The sequence below is a fragment of the Eleutherodactylus coqui genome, chromosome 3 (assembly GCF_035609145.1).
Source record: "Eleutherodactylus coqui strain aEleCoq1 chromosome 3, aEleCoq1.hap1, whole genome shotgun sequence".
NCBI classification, from domain to species: Eukaryota; Metazoa; Chordata; class Amphibia; order Anura; family Eleutherodactylidae; genus Eleutherodactylus; species Eleutherodactylus coqui.
Genome location: NC_089839.1, coordinates 317,713,089 through 317,740,864, shown reverse-complemented (window position 1 = coordinate 317,740,864; position 27,776 = coordinate 317,713,089). Strand labels below are relative to the sequence as shown.

The 27,776-nt window shown below is 53.1% G+C and overlaps 1 protein-coding gene across 2 annotated transcripts; it reads left to right on the top strand.

The window, feature by feature from the left end:
• Nucleotides 1–5,539: 5,539 nt before the first annotated feature.
• PIK3R3 (phosphoinositide-3-kinase regulatory subunit 3) lies at nt 5,540–27,022 on the top strand. Of its 2 annotated transcripts, none has more exons than XM_066598030.1 (10): nt 5,540–5,651; nt 16,327–16,429; nt 16,495–16,593; nt 17,675–17,855; nt 17,937–18,062; nt 18,190–18,332; nt 18,439–18,615; nt 18,708–18,782; nt 18,856–19,026; nt 25,258–27,022. In XM_066598030.1, the coding sequence occupies exons 2-10, from the start codon at nt 16,353–16,355 to the stop codon at nt 25,454–25,456; spliced, it is 1,248 nt and encodes a 415-aa protein (XP_066454127.1). In that variant the 5' UTR covers nt 5,540–5,651; nt 16,327–16,352; the 3' UTR covers nt 25,457–27,022. The 2 variants fall into 2 exon arrangements, with proteins under 2 accessions (XP_066454127.1, XP_066454126.1); XM_066598029.1 differs by lacking the exon at nt 5,540–5,651 and adding an exon at nt 13,159–13,937.
• The last annotated feature ends 754 nt before the right edge of the window (nt 27,023–27,776 follow it).

The window sequence follows — 27,776 nt, the reverse complement described above, 5'->3', positions numbered from 1 at the left end:
GTTTTTCCATGTTAAAGTGACACATGGCAGATTTGCAAAATTTGGCCGGGTCATTAAGGCGCAAACAGGCTTGGTCACAAGGGGTTAATGAAGTCCTGTGTGAATTTCTTGTCCTTGTATATCTTGACGATATTTCAGTCTTTTCCTCGGATCTTGAGACACACATTGCTCGCACTCGGCAGGTCCTTCAGGCTTTACGCGATAACAGTTTGTTCACGAAAAGGGAAAAATGTATTTTTTCTGCTCAGATCGCCTTTCTGGGACTCCTTACCACGAGAGGTTCAGGACGGACCCAGAGAAGGTCCGGGCACTACGAGACTGGGTGGTACCCGAGAATGTGAAGGCGCTCCAGAGGTTCCTAAATTATTATCATAAGTCAACAAAGGATATGACAAGGAAGGGCGGTTTTCCTTCTAAATGGTCTTCAAGGCGTTCCAATCCTTTCAGGCATTAAAGGGATGTTTTGCGACGGCTCCAGTTTTGGTTTAGCCAGGCTCGTCCAGACCGCTTATAGTGGAGGTGGATGCCTCAGCGGTGGGGCTATCCCAAGGTTCCGATACATTGCATGATCTTCACCCCTATTTATTTATTTTCACACAAGTTTTCTTTGGCCGAGCGCAATTCTGACGTTGGTGACAGAACTATTGGTGATTTAGTGGGCGTTTGAGGAGTGGGGACACTTGTTGGAAGGGGCGCAGCATAAGGTGACTGTTTTTACAGATCACAAAAACCTAATCTACCTGGAGTCAGCCAAGACAGTTAACTTGAGACAGGCGCAGTAGTAATTATTATTATTATTATTTTTTTTTTTTTTGTGCTTCGACTTTCTTGTTTATCGTCCGGGCAGTAAAAACATTAACCCCTTAATGACGCCCCCCCCCCCCCTTTTTTTCTCTTCTCTTTCCCTTGCCCCTCCCCTTAAAAATTGTAACTCCTTTATTTATCCATCGCCGTCGCTGTATGAGGGTTGTTGTTGTTTTTTGCGGGATGAGTTGTAGTTTTCAATGGTGCTGTTTATTGTACCATATAATGTGCTGAAAAGTGGAGTCAAATGAAAAAAAACGACATTCCACCATCTTTCAGTGCATTTTATTTCTACGGCACACAAACTGCAACAAAAGCGACCGGATAGCTTTATTCTACGGGTCAGTACGATTACTGCGATACCAAACTTGTAGAGTTTTATTTTTTACTGTACTACCTCTTCTTCCCCCCCCCCCCCCCCACCCCAGTCGTCTCCACGACAGCACCATTTAACCGAGAGGTTAAAAAGCTCCCCCCTCTCCCACCTTCCTCAGTGTGTTCCTGTCCTGCCAGGAGGCAAGATCCCTGAGAGGTGCTGGTGGAGACATCAGCATGAAGAAACTCACCAACTGATCGGAGGGCAGTGGGTCAGCCTGTGCTCCCTTCCCGACGAGCGGCTCCCGTGACACCACATGAGGTGGTTCCCCTGGGCCAGGTTCCTCCCGCGGCGGCCCATGGGGGGGTACAAAGCGGGGGCCTTAGCTCTCCTCCTCCGTCTGCTGTCTGCATAGGATAGGGCGCAGCGCTCTTGGAGTCCCTCTGACGCGCCGGAGGGGGTGGGGCGCCGCGTCACGTGACCGACGCGATGAGGGGCGGGGCTCTGTGTGGAGGTGCCAAATGTGAAAGGATTCTTAAGGAACCTGAGGGAAGGTCTACAGGAACAGGTAAGCCATTGCTATTAAGCTGGCTTGTATTGCTCCAGAGTGTCTGCAGCACTGGTTGTCAGATGAGTGCTCCAGCACTAGACGTCGCTGAATCTTCAGCCACAGCGGGGGCCGTAAGTAGCCCGTGGGGCAAAAAAGTTTATGCAAATTCCACTGTATAATGTTTGGAATACTGCATCATTATTCGCAAAAAACTCTGTCTGCCAGGGGGATAAAAAAAGACGCCCCTCCCAGAACAAAACCTAAAAAAAAGCACAGAGTGCGGATTGCCAGCTACGTACGAGAGGCCTCTATGTAAGGCATGCATAGCCAGGCTGGTAAAAGAGGACTCTGGGATTCCTAGAAGATGTCAGGAACCTGGTCAAGGAGGAAGTGCAGTCAGCTGACATCGCAAATGGCGCCGCCAGTGGGGCATCCAGGGCTAAGTGCCAGAAAAGGTCGTATAGCCCGGAAGAGTATTCAGACTCTGAAAGAAGCTCGATCGGGACAGAGCCGGAGGATCCAGCGCCCGAAGAGTCCTCAGATGAAGAGAATTACAAAAAATATCTTTTTCATCAGGAGGATTTAGCAGAGCTCATTAAATCGGTCAGGGCCACCTTCAAAATGGAGGGACCCAGAGAGCCGCGTACAATCCAGAATGAGATTTTCGGGGGATCAGGGGAAAGACGCAGTCATACCTTCCCAGTCCATAGTAACATCTCCAAACTAATCCAGAAGGAATGGAAAAAGCCCGATGTGGGATCCTTCTCCTCTAGAGGGGTTAAAAGGCGATACCTATTCGAGGAAAAGGTGTGCGCAGGCTGGGAAAAAAATACCCAGAGTGGATGTACCGGTGGCGAAACGAACAACTCTGCCCTTCGAGGATGCCACGCAAATAAGAGATCCAATGGATCGGAAGGCTGAGGGCCTCCTGAGAAGATCTTGGGAAGCAACGGCTAGTACACTCAGACCGGGGTTACAGCCACATGTGTGGCCAGGACCCTAGGAGTATGGCTGGAGCAGCTGGAGCTCCAAATAACTAACAAGACGCCAACAAAACAAAAACCCTGATGCCATCCCAGTGGGGGCGAGGCTGGGGAACTTTGCGGATCGATGGGCCTCAATTTGCAAGGGCTCATGGATCCCAGAAGTCCTACAGCAGGGATACCAAATAGAGCTTGTTTCCCTCTCCAAAAGGAAATACATTACCACAGGAGGCTCAGCACAACAACTACGCCTACTACAACAGAGCATTCTGGACTTGCTACATTCAAACGCTGTATCCTTTGTACCTCCGAACGAAGAGACCCGGGGTCACTACTCCAGACTCTTCCTGATAAGGAAACCATGTGGAAAGTCATGCATGATAATCAACTTAAAGCCCCTGAATGCCCTTATCAGATATCGGAAGTTCAAGATGGAGTCAATCTCCTCAACAGTGAAGCTGAATTCAAAGGGAGCCTATATGGAGTCTATAGATCTAAAGGATGTGTACCTTCATGTGCCGATCCACAGGGATTCTCAGAAATACCAGAGATTCGCACTAGACATGGGCAGAAGAACAAGTCATCTTCAATTCAGATGCCTTCCCATGGGATTTCCTCAGTGCCCCGAATTTACACAAGGATCATGACAGAGGTGGCAGCCTACCTAAGGCAAAGATCAATCCTGATAATACCTTATCTGGACAACATCCTGATTGTAGCACGGTCCAGAGAGCTCTTAGCGGAGCACCTGACGACGGTCCTCGATCTGCGCCAATTCCTAGGGTGGATAATAAACTGGGAGAAGTCCAGCTTAGTTCCCAGCAGAGAAAAAGTATTCTTGGGCATAACGCTCGACTCGGAGACTCAATGCTCCTTTCTTCCTGAGATAAAAATACAGAAGATCCTTCAGCTAGTCAGGGCCTTTCTGCGGAGGCAGTCATGTACAGTCCGGGAGGCAATGTCCCTCCTAGGGAGCCTGACATCGTGCATCCCTGGAGTAGCATGGGCCCAAGCGCATACCAGACCCCTGCAGATCGCAGTCCTTTCAGTCTGGGACAGAAGACAGTCCTCACTAGGAACAAAAAATGCGCATCAAGAACTCCGTGAAGATATCCCTGCGCTGGTGGACGACCCCAGTGAACCTGCGAAGGGGAGTCCACTGGATACAGAACCCAGCCACACACGTCACGACAGATGCAAGTGCCTAAGGGTGGGGGGCACATGTGGGAGACCAACTTCTACAGGGTCCCTGGCCGCAGGAGATGAGGTCAGTCCGCAAACTACAGAGAACTCCAGGCAGTTTGGAAGGCTCTCCAACAGCTGGGGGACTCAGTAAGCAATCAACACATAAAGATCCTGTCGGACAACACCACGGCGGTTGCCCACATTCGGCGCCAAGGGGGAACAAGGTCACCAGGCCTACAGAGCATCTCGCACAAAAATCTTCCGCTGGGCAGAGGGGCAAGTCCTCTCAATCTCGGCAACACATCTAAAAGGATCACTGAACCAGAGGGCAGATTTCCTTAGCAGAAGACGTATAGACCCAGGAGAATGGTCTGACGGACAGGTGGGGACCCCCGCACAACTAGATCTATTTGCAACCAAAGAGAACGCCAAGGTGAAGAACTTCTTCACCCTCAGACCAGGGGACGAGCCAACAATGGTAGACACCCTGAGCCGGAATTGGGGGGGAGAAGCTTGTTTATGCCTTTCCTCCAACACCTTTGATTCCAAGAGTGTTGCAACACTTCAGATCACAGATATGCACACTGATTTTAGTGGCCCCCTTCTGGCCGAGAAGGAGCTGGTTTGGTCTTCTAAGAGCATTAAGCATCCAGGACCCAGTCATCTTCCCTGCCCAGGCAGATCTACTGACGCAGGGACATCTGAGCTACCCGAATATAGACAAACTCCACCTAACAGCATGGATCTTGAAGAATCCATACTGAGAGGAAGAGGGTTCTCTGAGAAAGTAATCAGGACCCTAATGTCAAGCAGGAAGAGAACAATCAACCTTATCAAAAAGTCTGAAAGAAGTTTATCTCCTGGAGGCAGGAAAGAGAATCCCTGGGCTCCTTTCCGGGCATCCCCTTACCTCAGCAAGACGGGTTAGTGAACTACAGGCCCTATCCATCTGCCACCCATTCATTAAAATTTAGTGTTCAAAACAGACCCAGCCTTTATGCCAAAGGTGGTGTCACCCTACCATAGAGCTCAGAATGTAGTAATCCACTCATTCTTCAATAAACCTAAAGACGAGGGAGAAAAAACCCTAAACTGCCTGGATGTCAGGAGAGCCTGAGTTATATTAACACCACAAGTCACTGCAGACGAGACAACAACCTGTTCATCCAGTTCTTTGGCCCAAACAAAGGGAACAAAGCGGTAAAGCACTCCATAGCCAGGTGGATTCGCCTGGCCATTGCAGAAGCCTATAGGGCCCTAGGGAGAGGTCCCCTCTGTTCTTAAGCCCACTCCACAAGGGCAATAGCGTCTTCATGGGCCGAGCATAGTTCAGCGTCCGTTGAACAGATATGTAAGGCCGCAGTTTGGAAAAAGCCGTGAACCTTTGTTAAGCATTGTGCGGTAAAGGTGCAGCAAGATGAGGAAATGGCCTTTGGCTGCAAGGTCTTCTTGGTGGAAATCCCACCCTAGATCATTTTTAGCTGGTACGTCCCAAATTGTGCTGTGGTGGAGACAAGCACCCGTACATTCTCCATTCCCCCCCCCCCCCCCCCCCCCACACACACACAAAGAAAGATATATATTTAAAGAACTAGGAAAAATTTACTAAATATAATTTTCCTTAGGAAAAATATAGGTTAAAATGCCAGTTAGGTAAAAATTTAAGTTAAGCTCCTACCCCGGCAATTCGTTAGAAACCACTGCGGAAGGTGGGAGAGGGGAGCTTTTAACCTCTGAGTGTGTTCCTGTCCAACCAGGAGGAGGCGATCTCAAATGGTGCTGTCGTGGAGACTCCTGGAAACCCGATAATCGGGTAGGTATAATCACCTTTATTTTTCCGCCGACGTAGTTCAGCAATGGCTCATTTGTTGCGGGACGTCCTGTAGTTTTCGTTAGTACAAATTTGGAATACATACGACTTTTTGATAGCTTTTTATTGCGTTTTTCTGGGAGACAGGGTGACTGAAAGTTCATTTTTGGGGGTCTTTTTATTTATTTATTTTTTTCAGATGACGTTCACCTCGCGGGGTAAATAATGCGCTACTTTGATAGATCGGACTTTTATGAACGTGGAGATACCAAATATGTATTTTTATTTTATGATTTAGATTTTTAAATTATAGATATGGCAAAAGGAGGGCGACAAACGATTTTTTTTTTTTTTACAATTAAAAAAACTTTATTGATTTTTTTTTTTTTTTTTTTTTTACTTTACTTTTAAGTCCCCCTGGGGGACTACAACATGCAATGCTTTGATCACTCCTGCATTATGACGTAACGCCCCGCAACCTCTCCTCATACATACCCCAACGCTGCAGGATATAAATGTACGTCCTGGAGCGGAAAGGGGTTAAAGCTGATGCTCTTTCTAGGAGTTTCATTCCCATAATTTCGGATGAACCTCCAACGCCCATTCTTTTAGAGGGGATAGTGGTATCCGCGGTGTCTCTGGAGTTGGAGGAGCAGGTCCGTAATGCACAGGTCTCAGCTCCAGCAGGTTTGCCGGTGGGGAAGCTGTTTGTTCCTGTCCATTTGAGGCTGCAGGTACTGTCTGGAGTACATAGTTCCATGTTGGCTGGGCATCTAGGAGTCAATAATACCCGAAGTTACTCACAAGGAGGTTTTGGTGGCCATCTTTGTGATGTGTTCAGTTTTGTCTCATCCTGTGATGTTTGTGCCAAGACTAAGTCACCTCGTAATTCTCCTGCTGGGAGGTTGATTCCTTTGCCAATACACAGGAAACCTTGGACTTGCTTGTCGATGGATTTCATTACGGACTTGGCACTTTCTGGAGGTAATACATCATCTGGGTAGTGGTAGATCGATTTAGCAAGATGTGCCATTTTGTGGTGCTTCCCGGTCTTACCAATGCCAGAACTTTGTCCAAATTGTTTGTTGCTCATATCGTGCTATTACACGAGTTACCAGCTAATATTGTATCTGATCGGAGGGTCCAATTTGTGTCCAAATTCTGGTGTTTGGTTTGCTCCCACCTGGGTATTGAGCTCTCGTTTTCTTCAGCCTATCATCCTCATACTAATGGACAAACGGAAAGATCTAACCAAAGTCTGGAACAATATCTGCTGTGTTATGTCTCAGGGAGACAGGAGGATTGATTGGAGTTCTTGCCTTTACCTGAATTTACGCTAAACAATAGACCGCTGGATTCGACGGGGATGTCGGCCTTCTTCTGTAATTATGGTTTCCACCTGTGTTTTGGTCAGAAGTAGCAGAGGACAATGAGTTCTCTAACATCGAGAAGGTTTAGGAAGAGATTCAGAAGAATCTTCAGGAGACGGCTAAAAATTGTAAGCGGGTGGCGGATAACAGACGTTCGGAGGGGACTAACTACTTGGTTTGGTTGTCTACTGGGAAAATAAAAATCAAACAGTCATTCAGGTTGGGTCCACGATTTATCAGTCCATTTAAAATCTTGGAAAAAATGAATCTGGTGTCTTTTTTTCGTTTAGAGATTCCTAGTTCAATAAGAATTCATTATGTGTTTCATAAATCTCTATTGAAAAAGTTTGTGGACTCAGGTAATGGTTCATCTCCGCCGGCCCCGGTTGTGAGGGTTGGAGATATTCATTTTGAGGGAGGTTGCATAGTGAAGTCTCAACTAGTTAGGAGATCTCTCCAGTATTTGGTGCATTGGCATGGCTATGGTCCTGAGGAGAGGACGTGGGTACCGGCAGCGGACCGATTAGTTAGGATTTAGCCTGTGAAAATTTCTAAGGATCCTGGGGCCCCTTCTGGAAGGGGAGGTACTGTTGCAGCAGTGCTGGGATCGCTGCCGGGTTGGCGGAGTCCGCTGCGGGTCTAAGACTTGGTTCTGCACCTTCTAGCTCAGTAGGTGTGATGCAATGTGCTCACATCTGTGGGTGATTAGCTGGATATTTAGCTGAGATGGACAGGAAGCTGCGGTGCTGTGTATGTCAGTTGCTCACTGTCTGAGCTGGCAGTGAGTGGTTCCCGTGGTAAGCATAGGGTCCGCTCTTCCTTACTCCGGACGGCTCTGTGTGCTGCGGCTTATTCTACTAAAGCAAAGTGCTGGGTTTTATTTTTTGTCCTTTATCAGTTTGGCCAAGTAGGGTTACTGAGGGCCCGCATCTATCGCCGCGATCAGTCTGCTGTGCCAGGCAGGGCCCTCTTCCTCTTTCGTTACATATTAACGGAATTATTGGTAGGACAAAACACGAAAACCTCATTTAAACAGCCACTAGGTGGCAGTCAGACCACATGAATTAAGGAATAATCCCTGGGTGCCCCCTAGTGGGCGTAAAATCTGCTGTACAATAATAAAAACTAATAAAAATTAATCAGTAAGTAAAATTTACATGAACCCCAAAAAAAGGACCAGGAATTCAAGAATTAAACATAATTACAATATTTTTACCCCTCATGAACAACAATATAACACTATCCTCTCCTTCCTCCTCGGGCGCTGTCCCTCTCCCCTTCCTCCTCGGGCGCTGTCCCTCTCCCCTTCCTCCTCGGGCGCTGTCCCTCTCCCCTTCCTCCGCGGGCGCTGTCCCTCTCCCCTTCCTCCGCGGGCGCTGTCCCTCTCCCCTTCCTCCGCGGGCGCTGTCCCTCTCCCCTTCCTCCGCGGGCGCTGTCCCTCTCCCCTTCCTCCGCGGGCGCTGTCCCTCTCCCCTTCCTCCGCGGGCGCTGTCCCTCTCCCCTTCCTCCGCGGGCGCTGTCCCTCTCCCCTTCCTCCGCGGGCGCTGTCCCTCTCCCCTTCCTCCGCGGGCGCTGTCCCTCTCCCCTTCCTCCGCGGGCGCTGTCCCTCTCCCCTTCCTCCGCGGGCGCTGTCCCTCTCCCCTTCCTCCGCGGGCGCTGTCCCTCTCCCCTTCCTCCGCGGGCGCTGTCCCTCTCCCCTTCCTCCGCGGGCGCTGTCCCCCTTCCCTTCCTCCGCGGACATTTATCCCCCATCCCCTTCCTCCGCGGACATTTATCCCCCATCCCCTTCCTCCGCGGACATTTATCCCCCATCCCCTTCCTCCGCGGACATTTATCCCCCATCTCCTTCCTCCGCGGACATTTATCCCCCCCCGCCTTTCCCCTCGGACATTTATCCCCCATCTCCTTCCTCCGCGGACATTTATCCCCCCCGCCTTTCTCCTCGGACACTAGCCCTCTCCGCTTTCTCCTCGGACACTAGCCCTCTCCGCTTTCTCCTCGGACACTAGCCCTCTCCGCTTTCTCCTCGGACACTAGCCCTCTCCGCTTTCTCCTCGGACACTAGCCCTCTCCGCTTTCTCCTCGGACACTAGCCCTCTCCGCTTTCTCCTCGGACACTAGCCCTCTCCGCTTTCTCCTCGGACACTAGCCCTCTCCGCTTTCTCCTCGGACACTAGCCCTCTCCGCTTTCTCCTCGGACACTAGCCCTCTCCGCTTTCTCCTCGGACACTAGCCCTCTCCGCTTTCTCCTCGGACACTAGCCCTCTCCGCTTTCTCCTCGGACACTAGCCCTCTCCGCTTTCTCCTCGGACACTAGCCCTCTCCGCTTTCTCCTCGGACACTAGCCCTCTCCGCTTTCTCCTCGGACACTAGCCCTCTCCGCTTTCTCCTCGGACACTAGCCCTCTCCGCTTTCTCCTCGGACACGAGCCCTCTCCGCTTTCTCCTCGGACACTAGCCCTCTCCGCTTTCTCCTCGGACACTAGCCCTCTCCGCTTTCTCCTCGGACACTAGCCCTCTCCGCTTTCTCCTCGGACACTAGCCCTCTCCGCTTTCTCCTCGGACACTAGCCCTCTCCCCTTCCTCCTCGGACACTAGCCCTCTCCCCTTCCTCCTCGGACACTAGCCCTCTCCCCTTCCTCCTCGGACACTAGCCCTCTCCCCTTCCTCCTCGGACACTAGCCCTCTCCCCTTCCTCCTCGGACACTAGCCCTCTCCCCTTCCTCCTCGGACACTAGCCCTCTCCCCTTCCTCCTCGGACACTAGCCCTCTCCCCTTCCTCCTCGGACACTAGCCCTCTCCCCTTCCTCCTCGGACACTAGCCCTCTCCCCTTCCTCCTCGGACACTAGCCCTCTCCCCTTCCTCCTCGGACACTAGCCCTCTCCCCTTCCTCCTCGGACACTAGCCCTCTCCCCTTCCTCCTCGGACACTAGCCCTCTCTGCGGCTTATTCTACTAAAGCAAAGTGCTGGGTTTTATTTTTTGTCCTTCATCAGTTTGGCCAAGTAGGGTTACTGAGGGCCCGCATCTATCGCCGCGATCAGTCTGCGGTGCCAGGCAGAGCCCTTTTCCTCTTTCGTTACATATTAACGGAATTATTGGCAGGACAAAACACGAAAACCTTATTTAAACAGCCACTAGGTGGCAGTCAGACCACATGAATTAAGGAATAATCCCTGGGTGCCCCCTAGTGGCCGTAAAATCTGCTGTACAATAATAAAAACTAGAATTAATCAGTAAGTAAAATTTACATGAACCACAAAGAAAGGACCAGGAATTCAAGAATTAAACATAATTACAATATTTTTACCCTTCATGAACAACAATATAACACTATCCTCTCCTTCCTCCTCGGATATTATCCCCCCATCTCCCCTCTCCTTCCTCCTCGGACATTTATCCTCCACCCCCCATCTCCTCTCTCCTTCCTCCTCGGACATTTATCCTCCACCCCCCATCTCCTCTCTCCTTCCTCCTCGGACATTTATCCTCCACCCCCTATCTCCTCTCTCTTTCCTCCTCGGACATTTATCCCCCACCCCCCCATCTCCTCTCTTTCCTCCTCGGACATTTATCCCCCACCCACCATCTCCGCTCTCCTTCCTCCTCGGACATTTATCCCCCACCCACCATCTCCGCTCTCCTTCCTCCTCGGACATTTATCCTCCACCCCCCATCTCCTCTCTCTTTCCTCCTCGGACATTTATCCTCCACCCCCCATCTCCTCTCTCTTTCCTCCTCGGACATTTATCCTCCACCCCCCATCTCCTCTCTCTTTCCTCCTCGGACATTTATCCTCCACCCCCCATCTCCTCTCTCTTTCCTCCTCGGACATTTATCCTCCACCCCCCATCTCCTCTCTCTTTCCTCCTCGGACATTTATCCTCCACCCCCCATCTCCTCTCTCTTTCCTCCTCGGACATTTATCCTCCACCCCCATCTCCTCTCTCTTTCCTCCTCGGACATTTATCCTCCACCCCCATCTCCTCTCTCTTTCCTCCTCGGACATTTATCCCCCACCCCCAATCTCCTCTCTCCTTCCTCCTCGGACATTTACCCCCCATCTCCTCTCTCCTTCCTCCTCGGACATTTATCCTCCACCCCCCCCATCTCCTCTCTTTCCTCCTCGGACATTTATCCCCCATCTCCTCTCTCCTTCCTCCTCGGACATTTATCCTCCACCCCCCCATCTCCTCTCTCCTTCCTCCTCGGACATTTATCCTCCACCCCTCCCATCTCCTCTCTCCTTCCTCCTCGGACATTTACCCCCCACCCCCCCCCATCTCCTCTCTTCTTCCTCCTCGGACATTTATCCTCTATCCCCCATCTCCTCTCTTCTTCCTCCTCGGACATTTATCCCCCATCTCCTCTCTTCTTCCTCCTCGGACATTTATCCCCCATCTCCTCTCTTCTTCCTCCGCGGACATTTATCCCCCATCTCCTCTCTCCTTCCTTCTCGGACATTTATCCTCCACCCCCATCTCCTCTCTCCTTCCTCCTCGGACATTTATCCTCCACCCCCCCCCCCCCCATCTCCTCTCTCCTTCCTCCTCGGACATTTATCCTCCACCCCCCCATCTCCTCTCTTTCCTCCTCGGACATTTATCCCCCATCTCCTCTCTTCTTCCTCCTCGGACATTTATCCTCCACCCCCCCATCTCCTCTCTCCTTCCTCCTCGGACATTTATCCTCCACCCCCCCCCCCCATCTCCTCTCTCTTTCCTCCTCGGACATTTATCCTCCACCCCCCATCTCCTCTCTCTTTCCTCCTCGGACATTTATCCTCCACCCCCCATCTCCTCTCTCTTTCCTCCTCGGACATTTATCCTCCACCCCCCATCTCCTCTCTCCTTCCTCCTCGGACATTTATCCTCCACCCCCCATCTCCTCTCTCTTTCCTCCTCGGACATTTACCCCCCCCCCCATCATCTTCCTCCTCGGACATTTACCCCCCCCCCCCATCATCTTCCTCCTCGGACATTTACCCCCCCCCCCCCCCATCATCTTCCTCCTCGGACATTTATCCTCCACCCCCCCCCCCCCGTCTCCTCTCTCCTTCCTCCTCGGACATTTATCCTCCACCCCTCCCATCTCCTCTCTCCTTCCTCCTCGGACATTTACCCCCCACCCCCCCATCTCCTCTCTTCTTCCTCCTCGGACATTTATCCTCTATCCCCCATCTCCTCTCTTCTTCCTCCTCGGACATTTATCCCCCATCTCCTCTCTTCTTCCTCCTCGGACATTTATCCCCCATCTCCTCTCTTCTTCCTCCGCGGACATTTATCCCCCATCTCCTCTCTCCTTCCTTCTCGGACATTTATCCTCCACCCCCATCTCCTCTCTCCTTCCTCCTCGGACATTTATCCTCCACCCCCCCCATCTCCTCTCTCCTTCCTCCTCGGACATTTATCCTCCACCCCCCCATCTCCTCTCTCCTTCCTCCTCGGACATTTATCCTCCACCCCCCCATCTCCTCTCTTTCCTCCTCGGACATTTATCCCCCATCTCCTCTCTTCTTCCTCCTCGGACATTTATCCTCCACCCCCCCCATCTCCTCTCTCCTTCCTCCTCGGACATTTATCCTCCACCCCCCCCCCCCATCTCCTCTCTCTTTCCTCCTCGGACATTTATCCTCCACCCCCCATCTCCTCTCTCTTTCCTCCTCGGACATTTATCCTCCACCCCCCATCTCCTCTCTCTTTCCTCCTCGGACATTTACCCCCCCCCCCCCCCCATCATCTTCCTCCTCGGACATTTACCCCCCCCCCCAATCATCTTCCTCCTCGGACATTTACCCCCCCCCCCCATCATCTTCCTCCTCGGACATTTATCCTCCCCCCCCCCCCCCCATCATCTTCCTCCTCGGACATTTATCCTCCCCCCCCCCATCATCTTCCTCCTCGGACATTTACCCCCCCCCATCATCTTCCTCCTCGGACATTTACCCCCCCCCCCCATCATCTTCCTCCTCGGACATTTATCCTCCCCCCCCCCCCCCCCATCTCCTCTCTTCTTCCTCCTCGGACATTTATCCCCCACCCCCCATCTCCTCTTTCCTCCTCGGACATTTATCCCCCACCTCCTCTCTTCTTCCTCCTCGGACATTTATCCCCCCATCTCCTCTTTTCCTCTTCTCCCGCACTTTCTTCTTCGCCCGCCGATCGCGTCACTCAGATTCCTCAGAAACCTTCTCCATCTCTTTGTCCCTCTTAGTAACTGCAACATCCAATCAGGAGCGCCGTCCGGCCATCCGGGTGTGTGATTGGCTACTGTAGAGAAGGGGCGGAGTTCAGATATTTTCTCATCTCTTAATTTCTCGCGTTCTCCAGGCAGACAAAGACAGGGATCTGAGATAACGGCCCGCCCATTGATTCCTGCCAGCCAATAGATGCTGTTTTGCACGCCCCACCGCGCTTCTACTTCAGCCAATCGTCGTTTGACTCCGCCGTCTCTCATCGCTGGCCCCGCCCCTGCCTGACTGTAACGGCTTTGACTAGGGGCCAGGTTTCGGACCGTACCAAATGTGCTTTTCTCCCTCAGAGTTGCGGGGGGGGGACCTTATCTATGGTACCGGGAAAACGTGTTTATTTTCGAGGCATTGCGGCCGTACCGGGGCTCCTCGACGGATTTGTATCTGCGGTTCCTGCTGTATCCAATAGGTGTGCCGGATAGCGTGCGGCGTGGCGCTGTGTGCGCGGCCGGTCGCCGTCCTCCCCCCCCTCCCGGCAGGCGCGGTGGTAGGGTCCGGCAGGTTGCCGGTTGGCGCACGCCGCTCTTATAATGAAATGTGATGAGCGGAGAGAGGAGATGGGAGCGGAGCGGCGGCGGTATGTACAGCGCGGAGCAGCCGGCCAGCCCGGAGCCGCTCGTCTACTCCGCAGAGCTCATCTTCTACATCGAGATGGACCCCCCGCCGCCAGGTACCCGAGGGGCCCCGCCGGGTAGAGGTCACCGGGTGGTGACGTCATGGGGGTCGGTGCGCCGGTACCGGGGCTTTTGGTTCCTCCTGGCTTAAGCCCGGGTGTGTCGGAGAGGCTGCTGGGAGTTGTAGTCCCCTGCAGTGTGGCCCGCCGCCTCCCCGGGGCCACTTCCTGCCCGCAGCGTCTGACTTGGGAATAGCGGGGAGTCACCGACTGATGCAGCTGCGGAGTGTTACAATGTATCGGCGGTGACGTCATAATTACCGACCGGGGAGCCTCAGCCGTGGCCCCCTTAGTGTGCTCTGTGGCCCCTCGTATGCTCTCTGGGTCTCCCCGGTCCCCTCATGTAGATCACGCTCCCCTCCCCCCGTAGTGTGCTCTGTGGCCCCTCGTATGCTCTGTGGGTCTCCCCGGGCCCCTCATGTAGATCACGCTCCCCATCCCCCCCCTTAGTGTGCTCTGTGGCCCCTCGTATGCTCTCTGGGTCTCCCCGGGCCCCTAATGTAGTAGATCACGCTCCCCTCCCCCCGTAGTGTGCTCTGTGGCCCCTCGTATGCTCTGTGGGTCTCCCCGGGCCCCTCATGTAGATCACGCTCCCCATCCCCCCCCTTAGTGTGCTCTGTGGCCCCTCGTATGCTCTCTGGGTCTCCCCGGGCCCCTAATGTAGTAGATCACGCTCCCCTCTCCCTTAGTGTGCTCTGTGGCCCCTTGTATGCTCTGTGGGTCTCCCCGGGCCCCTCATGTAGATCACGCTCCCCTCCTCCCTTGGTGTGCTCTGTGGCCCCTCGTATGCTCTCTGGGTCTCCCCGGGCCCCTCATGTAGTAGATCACGCTCCCCTCCCCCCCTTAGTGTACTCTGTGGCCCCTCGTATGCTCTCTGGGTCTCCCCGGGCCCCTCATGTAGATCATGCTCCCCTCCCCCCTTAGTGTGCGCTGTAGCCCCTCGTATGCTCTCTGGGTCTCCCCGGTCCCCTCATGTAGATCACGCTCCCCTCCCCCCGTAGTGTGCTCTGTGGCCCCTCGTATGCTCTGTGGGTCTCCCCGGGCCCCTCATGTAGATCACGCTCCCATCCCCCCCCTTAGTGTGCTCTGTGGCCCCTCGTATGCTCTCTGGGTCTCCCCGGGCCCCTAATGTAGTAGATCACGCTCCCCTCCCCCCGTAGTGTGCTCTGTGGCCCCTCGTATGCTCTCTGGGTCTCCCCGGGCCCCTAATGTAGTAGATCACGCTCCCCTCCCCCTTAGTGTGCTCTGTGGCCCCTTGTATGCTGTGTGGGTCTCCCCGGGCCCCTCATGTAGATCACGCTCCCCTCCTCCCTTGGTGTGCTCTGTGGCCCCTCGTATGTTCTCTGGGTCTCCCCGGGCCCCTCATGTAGTAGATCACGCTCCCCTCCCCCCCTTAGTGTACTCTGTGGCCCCTCGTATGCTCTCTGGGTCTCCCCGGGCCCCTCATGTAGATCATGCTCCCCTCCCCCCTTAGTGTGCGCTGTAGCCCCTCGTATGTTCTTTGGGTCTCCCCGGGCCCCTCATGTAGATCACGCTCCGCTCCCCTCCCCCCGTAGTGTGCTCTGTGGCCCCTCGTATGCTCTCTCGGTCTCCCCGGGCCCCTCATGTAGATCACGCTCCCCTCCCCCCTTAGTATGCTCTGTGGGTCTCCCCGGGCCCTTCATGTAGTAGATCACGCTCCCCTCCCCCTTAGTGTGCTCTGTGGCCCTTCATATGCTCTCTGGGTCTCCCCGGGCCCCTAATGTGGTAGATCACGCTCCCCTCCCCCTTAGTGTGCTCTGTAGCCCCTCGTATGCTCTCTGGGTCTCCCCGGGCCCCTCATGTAGATCACGCTCCCCTCCTCCCTTATTGTGCTCTGTGGCCCCTCGTATGCTCTCTGGGTCTCCCCGGGCCCCTCATGTAGATCACGCTCCCCTCCTCCCTTGGTGTGCTCTGTGGCCCCTCGTATGCTCTGTGGGTCTCCCTGGGCCCCTCATGTAGATCACGCTCCCCTCCCCCCTTAGTGTGCTCTGTGGCCCCTCGTATGCTCTCTGGGTCTCCCCGGGCCCCTCATGTAGATCACGCTCCCCTCCTCCCTTGGTGTGCTCTGTGGCCCCTCGTATGCTCTGTGGGTCTCCCTGGGCCCCTCATGTAGATCACGCTCCCCTCCTCCCTTAGTGTGCTCTGTGGCCCCTCATATGCTCTGTGTGTCTCCCCGGGCCCCTCATGTAGATCACGCTCCCCTCCCCCCTTAGTGTGCTCTGTGGCCCCTCGTATGCTCTATGGGTCTCCTTGGGCCCCTCATGTAGTAGATCACGCTCCCCATCCCCCCCTTAGTGTGCTCTGTGGCCCCTCATGTACTTTGTGTCCCCCTTTGAGTTTCCCACCTTTCTCTCTGGTTTTGCAGCGCTCCCCCCTAAGCCCCCTGCGTTGATGAGTCCCGTGTGTAACCGCGTCAGTGCGACGGCGCCCCTGGAGGACGCAGAGTGGTACTGGGGCGACATCTCAAGGTAAGGGACGTCTTCTGCCGGCGCGCTGCGCTGCGCTGCCTCGTCTGACCGGTTTCTGTCTGCAGGGAAGAAGTAAACGATAAGCTGCGGGACACGGCGGACGGGACGTTCCTGGTGCGCGACGCCTCCAGCAGGATACAGGGGGACTACACGCTCACCCTCCGGTAGGTGGCCGCTCGCAACCCCCCCCCCCCCCCCGACGAGTGGTGTAACCTGTGGGGCTGCAGCCTGCACCCCCACATCATTAGAGGCCCCTCCCCCTGGAGCGGTGTAACCCGTGAGCTGCGACCTGTCCCTCCCACCATCATTGGATGCCCCTCCCCCTGGTGAGCGGTGTGAGCCGCGGCCTGTTCCCCCATCCTCATTGGATGCCTCTCCCCCTGGTGAGCGGTGTAACCCGTGAGCCGCGGCCTGCCCCTCCACCATCATTAGAGGCCCCTCCCCCTGATGAATGGTTTAACCTGTGAGCCGTGGCCTGTCCCTCCACCCTCATTGGATGCCCCTCCCCCTGGTGAGCGGTGTAACCCGTGAGCCGCGGCCTGTCCCTCCACCATCATTGGATGCCCCTCCCCCTGGTGATCGGTGTGAGCCGCGGCCTGTCCCTCCACCATCATTGGATGCCCCTCCCCCTGGTGAGCGGTGTAACCCGTGAGCCGCGGCCTGTCCCTCCACCATCATTGGATGCCCCTCCCCCTGGTGAGCAGTGTAACCCGTGAGCCGCGGCCTGTCCCCCCACCATCATTGGATGCTCCTCCCCCTGTTGAGCGGTGTAACCCGTGAGCCGCGGCCTGTCCCTCCACCATCATTGGATGCCCCTCCCCCTGGTGATCGGTGTGAGCCGCGGCCTGTCCCTCCACCATCATTGGATGCCCCTCCCCCTGGTGAGCGGTGTGAGCCGCGGCCTGTCCCTCCACCATCATTAGAGGCCCCTCCCCCTGGTGATCGGTGTAACCCGTGAGCCGCGGCCTGTCCCTCCACCATCATTAGAGGCCCCTCCCCCTGGTGATCAGTGTAACCCGTGAGCCGCGGCCTGTCCCTCCACCATCATTGGATGCCCCTCCCCCTGGTGATTGGTGTAACCCGTGAGCCGCGGCCTGTCCCTCCACCATCATTGGATGCCCCTCCCCCTGGTGATCGGTGTAACCCGTGAGCCGTGGCCTGTCCCCCACCATCATCAGAGGCCCCACCCCCTGATTGACATGACCCCTCCCCCGCTCCTCACATTCCTTTGTTGCTGTTTTATAGGAAGGGTGGAAACAACAAGCTGATAAAGATCTACCACCGCGCCGGGCGCTACGGCTTCTCCGAGCCGCTGACCTTCCTGTCCGTGGTGGAGCTGATCGGCCACTACCGGCACGAGTCTCTGGCGCAGTACAACTCCAAGCTGGATGTCAAGCTGCTCTACCCGGTGTCACGCCACCAGCAGGTCAGCGAAGGCCCATTGGTGGGGGCGGGGCTCTACTCTGCATGCTAGTCGCCCCCTGCTGACGCTCTGTCTCGTGCGCAGGACCAGCTGGTGAAGGAGGACAGCGTGGACGCCGTGGGGAAGAAGCTGCAGGAATACCACGGCCAGTTCCAGGACAAGAGCAAGGAGTACGACGGGCTGTACGAGGAGTACACCAAGACGTCTCAGGTCAGCGCCCCCCTCTTATACCAGCGCTGTGTGGGAGTGGCCTTAGCTGCCGATTTGATGAAGTTGTCGCCCCTCCATGGTCGGGCCGCGGGGCGACACGCGCCATTAATGCCCCTTTGTTGTACAGGAGATCCAGATGAAGCGGACCGCCATCGAGGCGTTTAATGAGACGATTAAGATCTTCGAGGAGCAGTGCCACTCCCAGGAGCGCTACAGCAAGGAGATCGTGGAGCGCTGCCGGCGCGAGGGCAACGACAAGGAGGTCGAGAGGTGGGAGCGTGCATCAGTATTGGCGGGGGGGGGGGGGGGGTCCCGGGGGGTCCCAGCGGCGGGTGGCGGTACCAGTGTTGTCCTGACGTTTTTGCTGCTCTCCCAGGATAATCGTTAATTACGAGAAGCTGAAGTCGCGGTTGGGGGAGATTCACGACAGTAAGGTGCGGCTGCAGCAGGACCTGACCAGACAAGCGCTGGACAACCGCGAGACGGACAAGAAGATGAACAGCATCAAACCCGACCTGATCCAACTGCGCAAGATCCGCGACCAGCACCTGGTGTAAGAGCGTGATACATTGTGTCGGAAGCGTTCCATGACTCCGCCCCCTGCGTCAGAGACCTGTACTAACCATGGCTGTTTTGCGCTTGCAGATGGCTCAGTCACAGAGGCGTGCGGCAGAAGCGCATCAACGAATGGCTGGGAATCAAGAACGAGACTGCTGACGAGTGAGTGTGCGGCGGCGGTACAGCGGCCCGCCATGACTATGTGTTTGCCTGTAACCCGCTTCTCCCGCCGCAGGCTGTACTTCCTGTGCGAGGCGGAGGAGTGTCTGCCGCACTACGATGAGAAGACCTGGTTTGTGGGAGACGTGAATCGGCTACAAGCAGAAGACTTACTCCAAGGGAAGCCGGACGGCGCCTTCCTCATCCGGGAGAGCAGCAAGAAGGGCTGCTACGCCTGCTCCGTGGTGTGAGTGACCTCTTACAGCTGGGGTTTGTCACTTTGTGTCAGGATAGACCCGAGCAGCTGCTCCACATGGACAACCCTGTGTACTGGGGGCTGTCAGGGATGACAGCGCACAGGGTAACAATAGGGCCCTTCTCCAATACCCTACTCCAGAGCTGCGCTCCGCATTCTGCTGGATGTACGGGCTGTTCAGAAGCGTTTAAGGTTTACCACATGAAGTCCGACCGCGGCAGCAATACTTTACATACTGTTTTATTTGACATTTTAAAGTCTGTCGGCGCTTTTTGGGGCATCAACTGAGTGGACGGGTGAGTGCCCGCCGCTCCGAGGAACTGTTACCGTGGTTCACTGCAGATACAGGTTATTGGTGCTGTATGAAACTAGCGGTGGGCCGTCTGATGGGCGTCTGCTGCAGCTCTGTCGCTGCCCCGAGGGGCAAAAACACTCCATTCCAAGTGCTGTCATGGCTGTAGCTCCCCCCGCTGGAGATGACGTGCGCTCCACCCTCACTGCACTTGTGTGGCATCTAGTAGGCATATGTGTTGTCTCACTTTCCCAGCTGGCCTGGTACCGGGCGCCGTCATGGTGAGGCTGAAACTTGTTTCGCCTGCGGGTGGCGCAGTAGATGTCATGAAGCTCAGAATGAATGAGTCTTTCTTCCAGGTCTGGGCAGGGAGAGAAGTGGCCGCAGGTGGAGGTGGGCCGCTCATCGCACATCTAGCCACGGCCGCAGTTGATTCTTTTATGGGGGATGGGACAGACTTTCTTAAAGGAGAATAAAAAAGTTTTGGGGGGAAAAAAGTTCTTTATCCTATATAATACCACGAAGCCAATGGCCGCCATCCAGGACCAGGGGCAAGCTTTGTACTTGTGTGATCGGAGTCCTTGGCATCTTCCAGGCAGTGGTCCCTGTGCCGCCCGGTGTTGATGCCATCTGCTCCCTCCTGTTAGTGGGCTGGACTTTGGGTCTTTCAGTGGATGCTTTCCACCATTCGCTCTCAGCGGGCTGACGGGCGGCCGCTCTGCTTGCTGGATACTATTCCTCTACAACTGCGGCTCCATATTGACCACAGGCAGCATCATCGTCTCGAAGGATGAAGTTCCCACTGGGCACCTAATGGCACTTGTTTCTTTAGTACTGCTCAGTATTTCGGGTCTGTCCCCTCAGCGATGTGTAGCCTCCTAATGCCGTTTACAGCCCTAGAAGCCCAAAATGTTACTGATGGAGGGGGGCTTAAAGAGCGCCTCCTGCAGTATACTCTACTAGGCTGCCGCACCAGTATTTGTGGCTTGCCTTCTGATTGGCCGCTGTAAACTAGGATCTGGTCACTTTTTTTTCTAATCTCAATCCTACAGTTTAGTTGTAGCAAAGATGGTCTGTCTGGCCGCCCACCGCACCGCTCTACCTGGTTTACATGCCATGTGGTATGCTGCCATCCACGGGGACGGCAAATACATTGTTGGAAAGGTAGACCCTACATTAATCTACTGCTGTTAAACCAGAGAGTGGAGCTCCAGGAAGATAATTTGCATATTCCCACTGCATTCTGGGAAGAGCCGCTGTGAGTGGGACAATTGCTGTGTTTAGCTGCTCGGAGGACCCCGCCAGACCGCACGCCATCGAGATGGAAGGGGAGAGAAGCCGTGTGGTGAGCTGCAGCGTATGCTATATGTTTACAGACCGACCAGAGGAAAAGCCAAACGCCACCGGCCAGAAATGCAAGCTTGTGTCTCTACTGGAGGAAAAGGGGCAGAGTCTTCAGGAGAGAACAGCTACATTGTAACTCGTAAGGAAGAGGAGGATTGCCTTGACTGCAGAAGAAAGGCTTCAAAATGAAGGATAAGAAATGTGCAGTGTAGCCGTAGAAGCCGAGGAATGGAAGCATGTGACCCGAAGGAGGAGGATCAGGAGTCAGCCAGCACCCATACTGCTCAGGAACCAGTACCAGGCTCTACCGCAGGAGAACAATGAAGAGGGACAGGAGAACTTAAAGGCCCATTTAGACACAAGCCATTTTTTGAGTGCTAACCGTGGTACAGCACAATGTCTGCAGTTAGACACAACAGCTGGGCGATGAAGAACACAGCGGTCCAGCTGTGTTCTGCATCCCTCAATTGGAGCACTGAGCTGTAGAAGAGCCGGGCGCTCCAAGCAAAGAATAGCTGGATGCAGAAGGCAAGTGGCCCTGCTTGTCTTCTGCATGCTCTGCTTGGAGCGCAAGGCGATCACTCACCGTTTGAGCGATCACCTTGCCCTGTATGTACAATGATTATCGCTTAAAAATCACTCAAAAGACATCTTATAAATACAACATATTTATAAGGAACGGACCTGATAAGGGGAGGAGGTGTTGTGTTGTATGTTAGGAAAGCATCATCTCCACAGAGATTCAAGCTTCAGAGCTGGGAGTTCTGTAGGAACTGTTTGGGTAAGAATACAAGGAGAGAACAACAGAAAGGACACCATTGTAGACATTTACTATAGGCCGCCTGGACAAGCAGAAGACATGGAGGAACTCTCTCTACATCAGATGGCCAAGCTCTCAAAGAAGCCCAACATGGTGATCATGGGAGATTTTACCCATCCAGACATTTGTTGGGAATCTCTCAGGTAAAAGTAATGGATCCAACAGATTCTTATCTGCTCTTGTGACAACTTTATCTTCCAGAAGGCAGAAGAGAAAACAAGGGGATCTGCTATCTTGGACCTAACTCTCACCAACAGGGAGGGAATGGTGGAGGGAGTAAGGGTGGCTGGGACCTTAGGAGGCAGTGATCATGATATCCTTAGATGTTGGATAACAAGGGGAGGAAGACCTGAGAAGACTCAGACCTCAAGGTTGGATTTCAGAAAGGCAGATTTTAATAGACTCCGGGAAGAATCCAACGGCTGGATGTTCTTGAACATTTCTGTCCTTAGAAAGAAGGTTGAGAAATATTGTGAAATGAGATTGTCAAAGCACAATCGTTACCAATCCCTAAAAGAAGGAAGAATGGGAAGCATTTAAAGAGACCCAGATGGATGAACACAGAACTTGTACACATGTTAAAGGGGAGGAAAGGAATAGTAGCCTAGTATGTTAGGCTGAATAATGACACTGTCCATCTAGTTCAGCCTGTTTTGACCTCGCATTGGTTACTCCAGTTAAGTCTACAGCCCACTAGTACCCCAGGTCTTTTCCCTAGCTGTACCCCATTTAGGGTATATTGGTGACATCTGCTTCTCCTGCCCATGTGCAGAACCATACATTTATCCACATTGACCTTTATTACCCCCCCCAATCCCCCGGCTTATCTCGGTCCGTTTGTAGCCGCACATTGTCCTCCGTTGTATTTATGTTCTTGTATCACTTTGTGTCATCTACAAATATTGATACTTTGCTGTGCAGCCCCTCTATCAGGTCGTTGGTAAATATATTGAACAGAATGGGGCCCAATACTGAGCCCTGTGGCCCCCACTAGCGACGGGGGCCCAATCAGAGTACAAACCATTTATTACTCCCCCGCTTTCTATCTCTGCCAGTCCTTTACCCAGATACACACGTTTTCACCCAATCCGAGCTTCTCATTTTATATATCAGCCTATCATGCGGCACGGTGTCACATGCTTTAGAGAAGTCCAGATATACGAGATCAATAGACTCTCCCAGGTCCAGCCTAGAACTTACTTCATCGTAGAAGCTGATCAGATCGGTCTGACATGATTGACCCCTCATGAACCCATGCTGGTGAGGAGTTATTTCCTTGTTCTCCTTGAGGTACTCTTCGATGGCATCTCTCAGAAACCCCTCCAATATTTTCCTGTTACTGAAGTGAGACTTATCGGCCTGTAGTCGCCTATCTTCAAAAAAGGGAAGAAGGTGGATCTAGGAAACTACAGGCCTGTGAGCCTGACTTCTATACCGGGAAAGATCTCTGAACAGATTATTAAACAGCATGTATGCAAGTACTAGGATGAGAATGGAGTAATTAACCAGAGCCAGCATGGGTTTGTACCAAACAAGTCATGCCAGATGAATCTAATGTCCTTCTATGACAGAATCACCGACTGGGTTGATCAGGGAAATGCGGTAGATATAGTATATCTTGGCTTCAGTAAAGCCTTTGACAAAGTATCTCATACCAGACTTATTGATGAAATGACCAAATCTGGGATTGACGAGGCAACTGTAAGGTGGATTCACAACTGGCTTAGTGATCGTACTCAAAGAGTGGTCATAAATGGCTGCACATCCAAGTGGAAGAATGTATCAAGTGGGGACCACAAGGCTCTGTCCTAGGCCCAGGGTTGGTCAACATTGTTATAAATGATCTGGAGGAGGGAATTGTGGGAAACTGATCAAATGTGCTGATGAGACAAAGCTAGGAGGGATAGCTAACACTAGGGAAGAGAGAGGATTCAAAAAGATCTAGAAAAGCTTGTACAGTGGTCGGCGACTAACAGAATGGTATTTAACAAGGAGAAATGCTACATCTGGGCAAGAAAAATGAAGAAAGCACATACAGAATGGGAGGAATTGGGCTAAGCAGCAGCACATGTGAAAAAGACTTGGGTATACTAATAGATCATAGACTGAACATGAGTCAACAATGTGATGCAGCAGCCAAAAAGGCAAACACAATTCTGGGATGTATTAAGAGAAGCACAGAGTCCTGATCACGTGAGGTCATTATCCCCCTCTGCTCTTCCTAAGTCAGACCTCATCTGGAATACTGGGTCCAGTTCTGGGCACCCCACTTTATAAGAGACATAGACAAACTGGAGCAAGTTCAGAGAAGAGTTACCAAGATGGTGAGCGGTCTGCAAATCATGTCCTATGAGGAATGGTTAAAGGATCTGGGAATGTTTAGCAGAAGAGAAGGCTGAGAGGAGACTTAAAAGGGTTGTCCCGCGCCGAAACGGCTTTTTTTTTTTTTTCAATAAGCCCCCTGTTCGGCGCGAGACAAACACAAGGGATGGGTTAAAAAAAAAAAAAAGTTTAGTACTTACCCGACTCCCCGCTCTGTGGAGACTTCTTACTTACCTTAGTACTTACCCGAATCCCCGCTCTGCGGCGACTTCTTACTTACCTTACCAAGATGGCCGCCGGGATCTTCACCCACGATGCACCGCGGGTCTTCTCCCATGGTGCACCGTGGGCTCTGTGCGGTCCATTGCCGATTCCAGCCTCCTGATTGGCTGGAATCGGCACACGTGACGGGGCGGAGCTACGCCACTCGTGCCGAGACCCAAGAGAAGGGAGAAGACCTTTCTGAAATTAGACGGCACCATGGAGACGGGGACGCTAGCAACGGAACAGGTAAGTGAATAACTTCTGTATGGCTCATAATTAATGCACGATGTATATTACAAAGTGCATTAATATGGCCATACAGAAGTGTATAGACCCACTTGCTTTCTCGGGACAATCCCTTTAATAGCTGTCTACAAATATCTGAAGGGCGGTCACAGTGCAGAGGGATCAGCCCTATTCTCATCTGTACAAGGAAAGACTAGAAGCAATGGGAGGAAACTGAAAGGGAGGAGACACAGATTAGATATTAGACAGTGAGGGGATCAATGAGTGGAACAGGTTGCCACGGGAGGTGGGGAGTTCTCCTTCCATGGAAGTCTTCAGAGGCCGGACAGACATCTGTCTGGGATGATGTAGTGATCCTGCACTGAGCAGGGGGTTGGGCCACATGACCCCGGGGGACCCCTCCAACTCTACCAGTTTAGGATATTGGTTCGAATCAATCCTTTATTCAGGCTTGGCTCAGCATACGGGGTGCCAAGTCAAAGGAAGATTGCCCGAGATTCCTCTAAGTTTCCTGCGGTTGTTTGGCTTTGGATACGTAGGATATTGGTTCACGTTGATCGAAGCTCCTGACGGTCCCATAAAATAATTCGCATTATTAAATTATGTAAAATCTGAAATCTACATAAAATTACAAACAAAACCGACTTCTTGTTAACTACAAAAATGCAGTTAAACCTAAAATCCTAACTTTTTGTTATTGGTGGCAGACCTCTGTACTGTGATTGGGGCCGGGGCTGCCGGGTGCGCAGCAGCACAGTGCATGTACCCTCGCCCGGCCGCCGCTCTACTGCCCCCCAACTCGCAGTATTGTTGGGGGATTAGTAGATCTGCAGTCATACCAGGACATGGACTGTTGTACTACGCTGGGTCTGTGAGCAGCGCGGCCGATGATGTTCTATGATGGTGACTGTCGCCTTGTCTCTTCTTTGTTTAGCGCGGACGGCGATGTCAAGCACTGTGTCATCTACAGCACCTCGCGAGGCTACGGCTTTGCAGAGCCATACAATCTATACGGCACACTGAAGGAGTTGGTGCTTCATTACCGGCACACGTCACTCATCCAACACAATGATTCTCTGAACGTCCGGCTGGCGTACCCAGTCTACGCACACGTGTCCTCGCTGTGCAGATAAGCGGCCATCATGGATCTTTTCTACAGTTTTTACTAGGACTACGAGGGCATTCTTTCTACTTAGACTGCTTGTTTTGCACAAGAAGTGAATTTGTGAATGTGAAATGAAGAGCGCTGCGGCAGCGCAAGATGGCGACCGGATGCCAGGGCTCCCACTGCTTCCTGCCCTAGGGATGGGCACCCTCAGTGGATACCTGATTGTCACCCCCTGAACTTCCACTTGCACTCATTTTTGGAAGGAGCATGAGATTTAGAAAAGACAACCAAAGGATTATCCAGATTCACGGAAACACAAACTAAGAAAGTAGCTTTTTTTTTTTTTTTTTCCTCCAACAGTAAACAAAGTTTTGGCTTCCACCGCACAAACTTTTCACGGAGGAGACCTCCAGTTTAGTTTTAAACAAACTCAACTACCAAAACTTTGTTCGTTGCTGGATTGAGCACTTAGGAGGGACGGCGGGCGCCCGCACAGATCTCTGCACCAAAACTTGAAGAAAAAAACAAAACAAATGGAGGTTGTAAAGCGGGTCATTCCGCGGTCACTTACCCCCCTCTACATGTTCTTGGTGGCGGTCCGCTGCCACATTACATGCTGTAATGACCCCCCCACCATCATAATCGCGTTTTTTTCCTTTTTTCTCTCTAACGTTTGTTGTAATGGACACTATACTCTGGAATGTAGCTGCGCGGGTTCTCCGTCCCGCCGCTGAAGGGACGCTATTGTCGGCGCTGCTTCTAGATGGCTCGCTATACCAAATCCTTCCTAAAGCCTAGATCACATGAGTAGCCAGGCGTACGTTCTCCCGTCGCCCCCCTTCAGCTGCCATCTGGGTCTCCCAAATATTAGGATATTGCTGCGGGTCCGCCGCTGCAGGATTCTGCATGGGGCTGGATGGAGGGCAGCATTGTCCTTGATCTCAAGACATTGGGGAAGTCTGGGGGTTCCTATTGTGACGCACATCGGCTATTCGCCATCTTGTTCCTATAGATACATTTTATCTTCAGTGACAATTTGCTGAATTGTATCAGTTGTTATTCTAACAAGGGTGGCATTTTGTGGTCCAGTGAAGCCAGTCTTGTACGGAGCCATCTAGAAGCTTCTCCCGTCTCTTCCAGCACGCTGTGGTCCGCGGTCTCATGCTGGCCGAGGCACAGCAACGCTCCTCTTTGCGGTTTTTTTTGCACTCATTTGGCACTTGGTAAAAAAAAAGGGTAAAAAGACAGAAGATGAAGACTAAACCTCCAAGCATAAATGCACTAGAGTAGCGGAGCCGGCGGTCCTGAAGTGGCTGGATGGTGGGGGGCTCCGCTCCACAGAGGGTCTACAGTCCCTGCAAGTGGTCCTGGCCTCTGTAACTGTGCAATATGAAAGCTGGGATCTCTAGCTCTCTGACTTGCTGTTTTGTGTATTCCGGCCGGGCGCATGGTCCTGCAGCTCGCAACCGCAATTTGCCCACTTCTTCCAGTGGTGACCGGATAAGAATGATTTGAAGTCAGTATTATGGTTGCTTCTGGTTTCTGTCCCCTAAAGGGGTTCACCGGTTACTGGTCACCCCCTTTTATGAAAATAACAGAAGTATACTTGCCCCTCCGCTTCTGCTGCAGCCAACTGCAGTCCCGGTGATTCTTCTAACAGCTGACGTCACAGGAAGTCAGGTGACTGCAGCAGCCAATGAGAGGCTGTAGCTTCGGCGCCCATTCTCCTGGCATTGGCGCTCACATCCTGAGCTCCATGAGGGTTTTTTGCCTTCCTCTGGATCAACATTGGGGGGGGGGGGGATTAGACTGAACTGGATGGATGTTGTTTTCTCAGCCTTACATACTATGTTACTAGGAGTTCAAGAACGCGACCCTGCCGCCTCTCATTGGCTGCAGCAGTCATACTGTTTCCTGTGATGTCCTCTTGGCTGCCATGTTGGATCCCGGCGGACGTGGAGGGGTAAGTATACTTCTGTCTTCATACACGGGGTCCTATTGAAAAGGGAGGGGGGCAGTAACCAGAGAACCCCTTACAGGGGGCTACACGGCCGCTGTCCGGCAGGATCGGCTAATCATCCACTGCAGTTGCCATGCGTAGATTTTCCTTGGAGAAGGGAGCTCTGACCGTTAAGTTGGTTGTGGCTCCTCCTACCGCGCCGCTGCGTGGGATGACTGGTCCGCCCTCTGGGGTCTTGCACGTGTAAGAGGACGGGCTGCCGTCGGTGATTGAGTAGTTGTGTTGTTGAATTCCTGGTACTTGAACGCTCTGTTTTTATAGGCTGTTGGGCTTTTGTACGTCTCGCTGTATTTCTGCAGTTTCAGGGGAAGTTTAAGTCGTAAGA

Bases quoted from the DNA above. Each gene is read 5' to 3' on its own strand.
- PIK3R3 (XM_066598029.1), top strand. From the start codon at position 13,808: ATGAGCGGAGAGAGGAGATGGGAGCGGAGCGGCGGCGGTATGTACAGC. The intron at 18,333-18,438 runs GTGGGAGCGTGC...CTGCTCTCCCAG, and splicing joins AACGACAAGGAGGTCGAGAG to GATAATCGTTAATTACGAGA. The intron at 18,783-18,855 runs GTGAGTGTGCGG...CTCCCGCCGCAG, and splicing joins AAGAACGAGACTGCTGACGA to GCTGTACTTCCTGTGCGAGG.